The following is a 14,603-nucleotide window of genomic DNA, read 5'->3' on the forward strand; positions in this document are numbered from 1 at the left end:
GTAAAGGACCTGATCCACAGCTGTGTTAGTCAAACTGTGGGTACACTCTCTCTTTGGGGAAAGCTTAGTTGGTAATTATTGTGAGTGTCCAGGCACAAGAGGTGGATACTGCAGGGAGCCCTCCCAAGACTCAAGGGTTCATGTGTACCTAGCACTTCACTGTAAAGAGAGGATGAGGTGTGGGGAGACCTGGAAGTCAGTACATGCAGGGCCAAAGGCTACTGGTTTCAGGGAGCTTAACCACATCAGGCGTAGACAACACTGCTTCATGCTAAGGGCAAGTAGTGGCAAGGTGCCTCACAAACTGGAGCACCCCTGGGGAGCATCACAAGCATATCAGGGGAGCTGAGGTGAATTTATATCCCAATTAAAAAAAAGAAAAGGAGTACTTGTGGCACCTTAGAGACTAACCAATCTAATAAATTGGTTAGTCTCTAAGGTGCCACAAGTACTCCTTTTCTTTTTGCGAATACAGACTAACACGGCTGTTACTCTGAAACCTATCCCAATTAAGTCAGTTTTCTGCCCAAGGCCAGATCTAGTTCTCAAACTCTGTAGCAACATTTTTAGTAACTTCAACAGCAGAAAGAAGATCAGTGTAATAGCCAAGTAGGAGGCCATTTTTGGGGGGTGGGACAGGAAAGAGTGGAACTTTCTAAATGCTTAACACAAACTTATCATTTGCGGACTGCTTATCAACAGATTTAAGAGTTACAAGAACACACTGAAGTCTTGTCTACACTAGGGAAGTTTTGCAAGAGCTTCCCAGCATAGCTAACACAAGTTCAGCATCACAGTGTTGTGCAATATTGGGAGTTCTTGTGCACCTGGACTGCCAGCTGCTGCTGACATTTTAAGCATTACGAAAAGGAGTACTTGTGGCACCTTAGAGACTAACCAATTTATTTGAGCATGAGCTTTCGTGAGCTACAGCTCACTTCATCGGCTGCATACCGTGGAAACTGCAGCAGACTTTATATACACACAGAGAACATGAAACAATACCTCCTCCCACCCCACTGTCCTGCTGGTAATAGCTTATCTAAAGTGATCATCAAGTTGGGCCATTTCCAGCACAAATCCAGATTTTCTCACCCTCCACCCCCCCACACACAAACTCACTCTCCTGATGGTAATAGCCCATCCAAAGTGACCACTCTCCCTACAATGTGCATGATAATCAAGGTGGGCCATTTCCAGCACAAATCCAGGTTCTCTCACCCCCCCACCCCCATACACACACAAACTCACTCTCCTGCTGGTAATAGCTCATCCAAAGTGACCACTCTCCCTACAATGTGCATGGTAATCAAGGTGGTCCATGTCCAGCACAAATCCAGGCTCTCTCACCCCCCCCCTTTTTTTTCCCAGGGACACACACACACAAACTCACTCTCCTGCTGGCAATAGCTCATCCAAACTGACCACTCTCCAAGTTTAAATCCAAGTTTAACCAGAACATCGGGGGGGGGGGTAGGAAAAAACAAGGGGAAATAGGCTACCTTGCATAATGACTTAGCCACTCCCAGTCTCTATTTAAGCCTAAATTAATAGTATCCAATTTGCAAATGAATTCCAATTCAGCAGTTTCTCGCTGGAGTCTGGATCTGAAGTTTTTTTGTTTTAAGATAGCGACCTTCATGTCTGTGATTGCGTGACCAGAGAGATTGAAGTGTTCTCCGACTGGTTTATGAATGTTATAATTCTTGACATCTGATTTGTGTCCATTTATTCTTTTACGTAGAGACTGTCCAGTTTGACCAATGTAAATGGCAGAGGGGCATTGCTGGCACATGATGGCATATATCACATTGGTGGATGTGCAGGTGAACAAGCCTCTGATAGTGTGGCTGATGTTATTAGGCCCTGTGATGGTGTCCCCTGAATAAATATGTGGGCACAGTTGGCAACGGGCTTTGTTGCAAGGATAGGTTCCTGGGTTAGTGGTTCTGTTGTGTGGTATGTGGTTGTTGGTGAGTATTTGCTTCAGGTTGGTGGGCTGTCTGTAGGCAAGGGACTGGCCTGTCTCCCAAGATTTGTGAGAGTGTTGGGTCATCCTTTAGGATAGGTTGTAGATCCTTAATAATGTGTTGGAGGGGTTTTAGTTGGGGGCTGAAGGTGATGGCTAGTGGCGTTCTGTTATTTTCTTTGTTAGGCCTGTCCTGTAGTAGGTAACTTCTGGGAACTCTTCTGGCTCTATCAATCTGTTTCTTTACTTCCGCAGGTGGGTATTGTAGTTGTAAGAAAGCTTGACAGAGATCTTGTAGGTGTTTGTCTCTGTCTGAGGGGTTGGAGCAAATGCGGTTGTATCGCAGAGCTTGGCTGTAGACTATGGATCGTGTGGTGTGGTCAGGGTGAAAGCTGGAGGCATGTAGGTAGGAATAGCGGTCAGTAGGTTTCCGGTATAGGGTGGTGTTTATGTGACCATTGTTTATTAGCACTGTAGTGTCCAGGAAGTGGATCTCTTGTGTGGACTAGACCAGGCTGAGGTTGATGGTGGGACGGAAGTTGTTGAAATCATGGTGGAATTCCTCAAGGGCTTCTTTTCCATGGGTCCAGATGATGAAGATGTCATCAATATAGCGCAAGTAGAGTAGGGGCTTTAGGGGACGAGAGCTGAGGAAGCTTTGTTCTAAATCAGCCATAAAAATGTTGGCATACTGTGGGGCCATGCAGGTACCCATAGCAGTGCCGCTGATCTGAAGGTATACATTGTCCCCAAATGTAAAATAGTTATGAGTAAGGACAAAGTCACAAAGTTCAGCCACCAGGTTAGCCGTGACATTATCGAGGATAGTGTTCTTGACAGCTTGTAGTCCATCTTTGTGTGGAATGTTGGTGTAGAGGGCTTCTACATCCATAGTGGCCAGGATGGTGTTATCAGGAAGATCACCGATGGATTGAAGTTTCCTCAGGAAGTCAGTGGTGTCTCGAAGGTAGCTGGGAGTGCTGGTAGCGTATAAAGTCTGCTGCAGTTTCCACGGTATGCATCCGATGAAGTGAGCTGTAGCTCACAAAAGCTCATGCTCAAATAAATTGGTTAGTCTCTAAGGTGCCACAACTACTCCTTTTCTTTTTGCGAATACAGACTAACACGGCTGTTACTCTGAAACCTGTCATTTTAAGCATTGTCATCTATCCCTGCACAGAACAGATCTAATTGACCCGGTATTTAAAATGCTGTCACCTGTCTACATTAAGGCTCCCAATATTGCTAACAAGTGCAGATGAACTAGTGTAAACAGTGGGATATTTTTGCAAAGTTTTGCCAGCATAGACAAGGCTTAATCTTTGGCTACTGTGTTCAGTTTTGCTTCTTGTTTCCTTGCACAGAATTGACAGAACAGTATTCTTCCTTCAGGCAGCCACACTCATGCCTTGGGTATGCAAGGAAAGTTACATATTGTTCACAAGTGTCAACAAAAAGAAAAGGAGTACTTGTGGCACTTTAGCAACTAACCAATTTATTTGAGCATAAGCTTTCGTGAGCTACAGCTCACTTCATCGGATACATACTGTGAAACTTTCCACAGTATGTATCCGATGAAGTGAGCTGTAGCTCACGAAAGCTTATGCTCAAATCAATTGGTTAGTCGCTAAGGTGCCACAAGTACTCCTTTTCTTTTTGCGAATACAGACTAACGCGGCTGTTACTCTGAAAAGTGTCAATAGTGGGTGTGGCCGAACATGCATCTAACTGTAAGCACAGGCCAACAAATCATGTTCAACACCATTACAGAAACTGTGTTTAAGAAAAAGACCAAATAAAAGCTTTTTTTGCTGAAGAGGTATGAATCGTGTTTCCAAAGGGCTACATTCAAGCAGTATTTAAGAGTTCTGCTGACATATCCATTATCCATCAGACCGCTAGAAGCCATATTCCCTGACATACCTACAAAGAAACTGTATTTTATTGATAAGACAATATTTGTTTAGCTCATTCATATATTAAGTAATAATGTTACACCTAAAAGTTATAGGCCCATGAATTAATTTTTATTTATTAAAAAACAAAACACACCACACAACCACTAACCTCCCTGGATTACACTCAGTGTACGGAACTAGGCACACCATTGGTGCGATCCAGGAAAAGTTTCTCTGAATAATGTCTTCAGAAACAAAATAATCCTTTTAACATTGCCTTCTATGCCCTTCAGGCATCAGATACAGAACACATTCCCGTTCTCATGGACCAAAACAGCTTTGACATTATCTTGATAATTTTTGCAGATCATCCATAGTTTGCTTTCTCTTGGGCCTTTTTCCTGCCCAGAAAAAGGTCTTACACTAAGTGGGGTTTTTTTAACCTACTTACAGTATGTATGTTACAGTGTAAAAAAGAAAATGGAGAGGGGGACTACCTTGTAACTAGACAGACTGCTGCCACATTCATTTTCAAGGACAGTACTATTCACTAAAGTTCTAACCAATTACACTACATTCTCCCAAGACCTAGATTTTAAGCAGAGGAAATAGTTGCCCAATTTGAATTTTACAGTGGACAGTAATGCCCTGCTCTGGGCCAGCATGAAATTGGCAGCCATGAAATTGGCAATGATCACATGAGATCTATGGATAGCAGCAGCATGCAATGGAAATACTCATGAAGGTACCAGAAACAGAGGTCAGGGATAGTAATAGAAATTGGCTTCTTTTCTCCAAGAAAATCCCAAAGAAGAAAACAGTGAAGAGGAGTCTCTAAATTGGTGAATTTGTTCTCCCTTCCAGTCAGGGTCACAGAGTATGGCTGCAAAGTTAACAGATACCTATCAGTTCTTGGTTAACAGGAAAGATAAAGCCTCAAGAACACCCTTTACCAGCTGCTGCAAGATGAGTGTGACATGACTTTTCATTAGGGGTTTGTCCTGGATCTTGATATAAAAGATTGGTATATACTTAGTAGTCTCTGATTTCTAGGTAACTAATTTTTTCAAGCTTTGAACTACACAGCACACACGAAACAGAGTCACCAGCATTTTTGTATTTGAACAGTTCTATGCTAAAACAAACAACAAAACTATCTGAACTTTTAGCTATTAAAAACAGGAAAAAAGCATGTAGCCTCTTTGATGTTAGTCAACTCTTTTTTGACCCAAGAAAGAATAAATCCCAAGTACCGATGCACATTTTCCACTGAATGGGAGTGGTTCCACACCCACACTCAGCCCACTCAGGCTTGCTCTTCATAAACTTAAAGTTTATTTAAAACTACTCTGCCAAAGTATCTGGCAGACTTTTGTCACTGAGTGACTAATAAGAAAAATCAAATCTAAATGGAAAAAAGATTTTACATTTATCCTTCAACTACAAACAGTCCAAATATATTTATATAGGCCATGCCTACACTACAGACCTTAGAGCTGCACAGCTGCGCTGCTGTAAGGTCTCCTGTGTAGCCACTCTATGCCAACAAGCAAGAGCGCTCCCAATGGCACAATTAAACCACCCCCAACAAGCACTGGTGCTTCTGTCAGTGGAACTTGTCAGTTAGGGGTGTGTTTTTTATCCCAAACCCCTGACCGACCAATGTTTTACCAACAAAATTGCTAGTATTCCACTCTACTATAATACTAAATGTACAAGGCTCTTCATTAAACAAATTAATGAGAAACTAGCCCTAAAGAGTTTCAAAACAGGAGACCAAATTAAAAAAAAGCAACACTTCAAATGCAAGAGGGTCTGGAGAAACAGAAAGAGTTTACAGAAGAGAATTTTAAGGAAAGAAAAGATGCCAAGTGGACAAGAGGTGGGAGGCCAAGACAAAAAAGGAGACAGGGTTGGGAGGAGCACAGATGGAAGAGAGTAGGTCAATACAAGTTACATAGGGCACAGAAAGCAGGGGTGAAGAGCTTCAGCTTACTACACTAAAAAAAGGGAAGGGATATTTGAGGATGGAGTGATGTCAGAAGAACAAGGGAATTTCAGCATCAATACTGAGAACAGATAGAGGGGTGGGGAAGAAGGGAGGCCAGAGATGGTGATTACAGTAGCTAAAATAAGACAAAATCCATATCTATCCATGAAGCAATGGCTGAAGCAGTAAAGGCCTTTTTTATTTTAGTTTTCACTAAAAAAAAAGTCAACAGGATCAGACAACTAACATAGTGAACACCAGCATCAATGGCATTGGATCTGAGACTAAAACAGGAAAACAACAAGTTAAGAATTCCTTGGACAGGTTATACATCTTCAAGTCAGCAGGCCTGATAATACATCCTAGAATACTTATGGAACTAGCTGAAGAGATTTCTAAGCCATTAGCAATTACCTCAGAGAACTCATTGAAGACAGGAGATACACCAGACGACTGAAAAAGGATAAATATTGTGCCTCTCTATAAAAAGGGAAATAAGGACAACCCAGCGAATTGTTTATCGGTCAGCTTAAGTTCAGTACCCAGAAAGATAATGAAACAAACAACAATCAAATCTGTAAGCACTTTGAAGCAAATAAGTTAATAAGTGACAGTCAACATGGATGTGTCAAGAAAAAATCCCGTCAAACCAACCTACCATCCTTCTTTGACAGGGTAACGATCCTTGTGGATGGGGCAAAGCAGTAGATATGATATATCTCAATTTTAAAGCTTTTGATACTGTCTCACATGACTGTCTCATAAACTAGAAAAATACAGATTAGATGAACCTGCTATAAGGTGGAGCACAACTAGCTGGAGAGGAGTTATCAATGGTTCATAGTCAAGCTGGAAGGGCATATCAAGTGGGGTCCTGCAGAGATCTGTCCTGGGTCTGGTCTATTCAATATCTTCATATATGATTTAGATACTAGCAGAGAGAGAGTACACGTATCAAGTTTGCAGATGATATCAAACTGGAAGGGACTGCAAGTGCTTTGAAAGACAGAATTGGAATTCACAATGATCTTGACAAACTGGAGAAATGGTCTGAATAGGATGAAATTCAATACAGACAAATGGAAAGTACTATACTTTGTACAAAAGTACAATCGATTACACAAATACAAAATGGGAAATGACTACCTAGGAAGTACCACCACAGGAAAGGAAAGGATCTGAAGATTATAGTGGATTACAAACTAAATATGTGTTAATGTAATACTGCTGCAAAAAAAAAAAAAAAGTGATAAAGATTCTGGGATGTATTAGCAGGAGTGTTGTAAACAAGACCCGAGAAGCAATTCTTCCATTCTACTCAGCATTGATAAGGCCTCAACTGGAGTACTGTGTCTAATTCTGGGTATTACACTTCAGGAAAGATGTGGACAAATTGGAGAAAGTCCAGAGGACAGCAACAAAAATTATTAAAGGTCTAGAAAACATGACCTACAAGGAAAGATTGAAAAAAATTGGGTTTGTTTAGTCTGGAGAAGAGAAGATCAAGAGGGGACCTGATAACAGTCTTCAAGCACATAAAATATTGTTATAAAAAGAAGGGTGATAAATTGTTCTCCTTAACCACTGAGGACAGGACAAGTAGTAATGGGCTTAAAATAAAACTCCCTAACTGTAAAGCTCTGGAACAAATTGTCTAGGGAGGTCATGAAATCTCCGTCATTGGAGCTTTTTAAGATCAGGTTAGACAAACACCTGCCAGGGATGGTCTAGATAATATTTAGTTATGCCTCAGTGCATAAGATCTATCAAGGTCCCTTCCAGTCCTATATTTCCATGATTTTAAGCAATATGGATTGAGACATAAGGATGAATTTTTATGTCATCTAGAATTATATTGGGTTCTAATGTTTGCAGAGCATAAAGTAATTTTGAAGTTATTGGTACATTTTAATGTTAGAAAAGCAATAAAAAGCCAAGATGGCTTCTTCTATAAATTCTATTAGTCTGCCAGTAATTTTCTGTTTCACTTTCCTATTTAATATATTTAGATTTTCTGTCTGACCCTGCAGCGAAGTTACAATCCTGTGTTTGTCATCATGTTGCCATGAAAATTAATGCAATGACAAACTCAGTATTGTAATTCTCTGCTGGGTTCAGCAGGAAGGCAAGATGGGCTGGGAAAAGAGCAGCACACAAATATGATAGGACGACCAAATATGCTACAAAAAAAATGAAGAGTGAGTAGATCCACTGTAAGTGGAAAGTGCCTCCTTCCTTTCACCTTCCCGCTCCCTCGCATGCACAGAGTCCACCTATCTGGGAAAAAAGTGCCCCAGGTGCTTCATTTCTGAGGAGACTAATCACTGAACATTCAGTCATCCATCAGCACTGGACATGTACTGAACTTTTAAAAACAGACAGACAACATGGGTCACAGGTACAGCTGTCTGACAGCTACTTTTAATGGGGTGAGGGGGAAAAACTCAGACCCAGTGGAAAAGATGCAGAGTACTGAACACACGGATCAGGTTCCCATGTCTCCTGGAGAGCCACAGCATCATCCACAGCTCCCTTAAAGGTGAACAGCAACATTGTTTCCTATCACCAAGTTATATATTTTTCTGAAATAATGTCTCAGTCATATTCAAGTAATCAAGTTACCACCGAAGCTCCACATTCTGAAGTACTACCAATATCACAAAGTCATGACATATTCCAACACCGGCCCATTATTATGGTCTAATCAAAAAAGGCTGAAACTCCACTGAGATCTTTTTAGTACTATAAAGTTATGGTGCAAAGCTGGTTCAATTGCTGAGAAGCTCAACCCCTGAGCTTTGATTACAATTAAATAAAATTCAACCTCAACGATGTCTGAGAAAGGTCACGCGCCTCCACAATATTACTACTTACACAGACAACAATTACCCAAACTTATTCACTGCTCGTGATGACATTTGAATCAGAAAAGTCTTGTGTATAGATCTAAACCGTACTGTGTAACCAAGGTAAACTGGGTGCTGAAAGTGAAATCTGACATTTGAAACCAGTCTCAATGTCACTTTGCCTTCCAACTGACAAGGGCATCCTGTGCATTGAAAATAGGAAGGGTCTGTTTCAATGACATTTTCTGTTCAAGTTATTAACACTGTTCAGTTTTAACCACTTCAGCAAAGAGAGCGGCATGAACCGTTGCCTTTCTGCTTTTCACACACATTAGGCCTTGCAATTACAGGTAACATACCAAAGACTGGGCCTAACCACCCAGCAGTCAGCCCACCACTTCTCCAAGGCCTTGTCTGGGATAGGAAGGGCAATCCGGGACTACCAGCCCCTCCATGGCTTGGCAAAGGCCTTTCCTTTGGACACTCACGGGGGGCCTGTTTTGGTGCCTGCGGTGCAGGCGGCCCCCACATGGCCTGTGCCAAAGGCGGCCCATTGCAGGCAGTGGGGAGGGAGGCCGGGCGCAGCCTGGGCACTTACCGAGCACATCGGCGGACCGGTGCCGGGCCACGAAGCAGGCGTCATCCCCGTAGCACATGCCTTTCTTGAGGATGCCCTTGCGGAAGTCCTTGCCGAAGCCGCAGCTGGCGGTCACCAGGCTGTAATCGCGGGAGTCGGTCTGCGAGAGCCCGCCCAGGACCGCCCGGGCCACCAGCCTGCCATAGGACAGCACCGAGAACATGGCGCGGGCCGCCCGGCAGCCGGCACGAGGGGAACCGCGGGCCGAGGCCACCTCAGCTGCAGCAGCCCGCCCCGGCTTCCCCCGCGGGCCCTGCCCTCGGCCAAGCCAGGCTTCCCGCTCGGCGCTGGCGCCCTGACCCCCGCGCCGCCCCCTGCGCTCCTCGGAGCCGGGTCCCCCTGCGGGGCACCCCGGAGCCTCTGCCGCCCCCCTCAGCCCCGGCTTTCCCTGGGATCCCCTCAGCGCCTGCCTCACAGCCGGCTCCCACCCCGGCTCCGCCGCACCCCGGCCGGCCGGCCGGCTCCCCCCGCCGGCTCGCTCCGCCTCAGAGGCCTCTAGCCGCCGGCGCGCGGGTCGGTGGCTCGGTCAGAGCCGGTAGCGGTCGCTGCGCCGCCTCCGCCCCCAGCTGCGCTGCGTCGCCATCTTCAGCTCGCGCGCTTCAGGGGTCAGGCCCGGACGGCAACCGCGACGACGGGGAGAGAGGGAGGTCAGCCCCGCCCCCGGCCCCGCCTCGCCGGCTGGGGACACGCCCCCAGCATCCGGGACCTCGCCACGGCCCCCAAGAAAGGGCGGGCGCCCGGCAGGGTCCTCATTCGCTACTGGTCTCAACTCATTTGCATAAAAAGGAAAACTATGTCTGCCGCTCCCCGCAGCTCTATGTCTAAACGGGATTTCTACTCCCAGTATGCAACAGGCTTAGGACTACAATTCCCGGGGTGCAATGCTGCTACAAAGCGCGCCTCTTAGGCAATGAACAGTAGCTGTTCTGGCCTGGCTGGAGCATGGCATGCTGGAACTTGTAGTCCCCCCAGATCAAGACCTTGGAATCCCCCCTCCAGTCCAGTTGAAGGCAGCTGCAGGTTGTAATTCCATACATGTGGCCCATGAAGAGGATGACCAGATGTCCCTATGCTAGGGTGACCGGATGTCCCAATTTTATAGAGACAGTCCCAATATTTGGGGCTTTTTTATATATATTGGCTCCTATTACCACCACCCCCCCACCCCATCCCGATTTTTCACACTTGCTATCTGGTCACCCTACCCTATGCTGACTATGGGACACCTGGTAAAATTACTCAAATTCAAGCGAGTTCAACGGTAATCAATCAGAACTATGCAGGACAAACATTCAAATTAACATCAAGTTGACTGAGCCCCTGTTAAAATGAAACACTACGTAGCTGGATTCTTTTTATTTACCTGCTTATCTTTAAGGCTTTAGGGTTCACGTGGGGAGGGGTGACACCCCCTACCCCCCCACCCTCACTCAGAGGTGACACACAAACACTCCTGTTCACCTCTCTCACACAGTAGGGGTGACTGACCTACCAGACCCTCCCTGCCCAGCGCTCTCCGCTCTCCAAGCCTAGCTAGGCCCCAGGCTGGACCCACCTCTCCTGGTACCTTGCACCACATCTTCCCAAGACAGCAACGGGGGGGCAGGGCGGGGGGAATGACACAAGGTCACTTGCCCTCCCTCCCCAGATTATTGCCAGGGTTCACCCTAATTCAGGGGTGGCCAACCTGTGGCTCCAGAGCCACATGCAGCTCTTCAGAAATTAATATGCGGCTCCTTGTTTAGGCACCGACTCCGGGGCTGGAGCTACAGGTGCCAACTTTCCAGTGTGCCGGGGGGTTTCTCACTGCTCAACGCCTGGATCTCCCACAGGCCCTGCCCCCACTCCACCCCTTCCTGCCCTCTCCCCTGAGCCTGCCGTGCCCTCTCTCCTCCCCGTTCCCCAGAGCTTCCTGCATGCCATGAAACAGCTGATCGGGAGCACAGATCAGCGGGGCTGCAAGTGGGTGGGAGGCACTGGGAGTGGAGCTGATACGGGGCTGCTGACATATTACTGTGGCTCTTTGGCAATGTATATTGGTAAATTCTGGCTCCTTCTCAGGATCAGATTAGCTACCCCTGCCCTAGAATGTGGCCAGAGCTGCCTTTGGGCACTGTATGGGAGGGAAGGGACAGGAGCTACTTCGGGGGGGAGAGGAAGGGAGAATTACTGGGCCCATCTTTGCAGAACTCATCTCTTCTCCCGCCCGTGTGGCTGGACACAGCTTGTCCCTTCCTGCCACCACAGTGTCAAAAAGCAGCTAACATCTCCAAGCTGCTACTGGCCACCAACATAACCCGGCCCTCCCCAGCTACAGCATGGGCAGGAAGGGGTTAAGCCCTAAGGATGCATTGTGCACCATGGCCCAGGGAACCTGACTGCAGGGGCTTCAGTGAACTTGGCCAGAGAGGTGGCTCAGCAGAGGAGGGTGCCTAGGACAGAACAGCTCTGCGTGCCCTGGGGTCAGTGCCCGGGGCTGGGGAGGTGAGGAGGGTGCTAAGCCCCTGCCCAGGGGGCTGTTATAGACAGGCTGGAAACCACTTACGCTTAACCCCCACCCCTGCCCAACTCCAGAGCTTAGCTGAGGGGTGGAGAGATGTCCCTGTGGCAGCACTGTGCAGGCCGGGAATGTCTTAGGGTTTTCCAGCGCACCAGCCCAGCCACAGGCAGTGGGGGAAGGAAGGAGCCTGCCAGCCAGGCTGTTGGTGAACTAACCACTTGGACCAGGGGCTGGTTCTCCACACAGCACTGGGAGTGGGATGGGTCCTGCTGGGGGGGATATGGAGAAGCAGTTGGGCTGGGAGAGCAAAGGGGCAAAGCAGGTAGAAGACAGCAAGATGGGGAGCATGTACAGGGCTGATGGGTGGGCAGCAGAGGTGACACGTAACCGGCCCCTGCCCACTCTCACCAGCCACTGTAGCTCGCAACGCGCAGCCACTGCTGGCCAGAAACAGGATAGGGTGCAGCTGGCCGAGAGCCAGCATGCAGCAGGGGCTGCACTGACAGACCAGCAGGGGGAGCAGCTGGCCCCCCACACTGCATCTTTGCCCCGCCACCAGCCTTGCACACCCACCCCCATCGTCAGCCACTGGACACCCCCACCTCTCCCTGCCCACCGCTGGTAGGCGGATGGCTGGCGAGCAGGGATCTGACCAGCAGCAGGACCTATCCATACAGAAAATATGGGACAATTTGCCAGTTTTTAACAAAAAGTCAGGACATCTGCAGGAGGGCTTAAATACAGGACGTCTGGTCACCCTACCCATAAACCATACTTCAGGCACCTTATGGCCTTCGCATTGCCAGCTCTTGTGCTTTGTGCATAAGAACGGCAATAATGGGTCTGACCAATGGTCCATCAAGCCCAAAATCCTATCTCTGACAGTGGCCAGTGCCCAGTGCTTCTGGCAGTTAGAGGTTTAGGGACACCCAGAGCACAAGGTTGCAAGTTTTGTGATACTTTTATTTTTTCTAAGTTTATAGCGGGCATGGTTGTGAAGTAAAGTGGAAAGCATGAAACCTAACGGCTCAAACACCAGAAGGCAAAACAACACATCAAAACCACACACAAAGAAACAACCTCCCTCAAATTTATTATTTTAAAAAACAAACAAACAAAAAACCTTTTTTTGGAGCTTGACTCAATTTTTGAACAGCTGGCATGGGCAATACTGTGTCTGTCCTAGATTTTTGAGGACCACATTCATGTTCGTCAGATGATTCCATGTCACACACCCTCCCACCTCACTTTAAGGGATAGTGACCACCTCTATTTCAGAATTCATGCATGACAAAGCTTATTTTTAAGGGATAGTTCCCTACAATGTTATTCATGGTACAAAATCATACAGAAGACAAATGCATACATTTGTATCATAATGTATGATCCTTCACAGGATTACTGCTGAAATATGGGATAAAGTGTATTGTATATTGAGTTGTATAGGATGATAGACATGAAGTACCAAATAACAGACAGCCCTTAAAATAAAGTCATCTTATTTAGCAGCCACAAATGATCATAACACATTGCCATGACCCCACTTAAGAAAGCAATGTAAATAAAGTGGGGCACAAAAAAAATTATGTTACCCCACGGACAGAGAATAAAATGTATACTTTTATTTAGAGTAAGGGAAACAGCAAATATAAAGTCTCCACAAAAGAGAAGTCAACATGTTTTTTCTTCTGCAAGATCCTCCATTTTCAATCTCCTCAAAGCGCTACCACCAGCAGCCTGACAGGCAGGCTTACTGACTTCTTATATTTTTAAGCACTCTATGCAGAAAACATAGCTACATCTATCACAAAAACAGGGTCCTTGAAGACAAATAAAAGAAGTGTTATTTCTAATAGTACTTTGCATTTTTATAGTATCTTTCTTCTGAAGATGTAACATGGTTTTACAAGCAATTATTAATGAAGCCTCACAGATTCCCTATGATGAATATTACTATTCCCAATTTACAAAGTCAAAGTCAGTGACAGCACAAAGAATAGAACTCTGGTCTCCTGACTTCCAGTCATAGACTATCAGGATTGGAAGGGACCTCAGGAGGTCATCTCGTCCAACCCCCTGCTCAAAGCAGGACCAATGCCTAATTTTTGCCCCAGATCCCTAAATGGCCCCCTCAAGGATTGAATGCACAACCCTGCGTTTAGCAGACCAATGCTCAAACCACTGAGCTATCCCTCTCCCCCCTGATGCCTTCCCCCTAAAAATTATAATTATAAAGCATATAATGTTGCTGACTGCAGATGTTCCTTGAATAAAGGCAGTTTGATGAGAAAGAGTATTGGAAGAGAATATCACCAAGGATGTATGTAAAGTTAATAGCTGGATTCTGAACTGGTCCATATTTTAGTAAGTTCTTTGAGGTTTAATTGTTCAATACTATTCATAATGGGCAAATTATTATATTTCTTACAAATCAGTACCAAATACGGGGTAATATTAAGTAATCTATTCAGTCTTTTCTAAGAGATTCACTACACTTTTCTACAACAGTGGCAACAATTTATTTTCTTTTAATAATGTATTCCAAAAGACACATAGGTCTGAAAACAATCACTGTATTAAAAGGGCCTAGATAAGATTTTTTTTAAAAAGACTTGTGATTTTGGTTGCTTCTGTTTTTGGGTACTCAACCTGAGACACCTTAATGAATCCAGATTTTCAGAAGGCACTGATCATCTATCCTCTGAAAAATCAGCCCTGTTAGGTGTTCAAGTTAGGCACCCAACACTGCTAGTCACTTCTGAA

The 14,603-nt window shown here is 45.7% G+C and overlaps 1 protein-coding gene across 2 annotated transcripts in view; it reads right to left on the reverse strand.

The window, feature by feature from the left end:
• PPTC7 (protein phosphatase targeting COQ7) overlaps window positions 1-9,966 on the reverse strand; it is a 29,241-nt gene extending 19,275 nt beyond the window's left edge. Inside the window, exon 1 of one of the 2 annotated variants that reach the window (XM_073312407.1) lies at window positions 9,302-9,963. In XM_073312407.1, coding sequence (XP_073168508.1) covers window positions 9,302-9,503 — 202 coding nt within the window. In that variant the 5' untranslated portion in view covers window positions 9,504-9,963. Of the gene's footprint in view, window positions 1-9,301 lie in introns of both variants that reach the window. The other variant, XM_073312408.1, reaches the window with a different exon arrangement.
• Window positions 9,967-14,603: the final 4,637 nt, after the last annotated feature.

Source organism: Lepidochelys kempii, chromosome 15 (assembly GCF_965140265.1).
Source record: "Lepidochelys kempii isolate rLepKem1 chromosome 15, rLepKem1.hap2, whole genome shotgun sequence".
In the NCBI taxonomy this organism is placed as follows: domain Eukaryota; kingdom Metazoa; phylum Chordata; order Testudines; family Cheloniidae; genus Lepidochelys; species Lepidochelys kempii.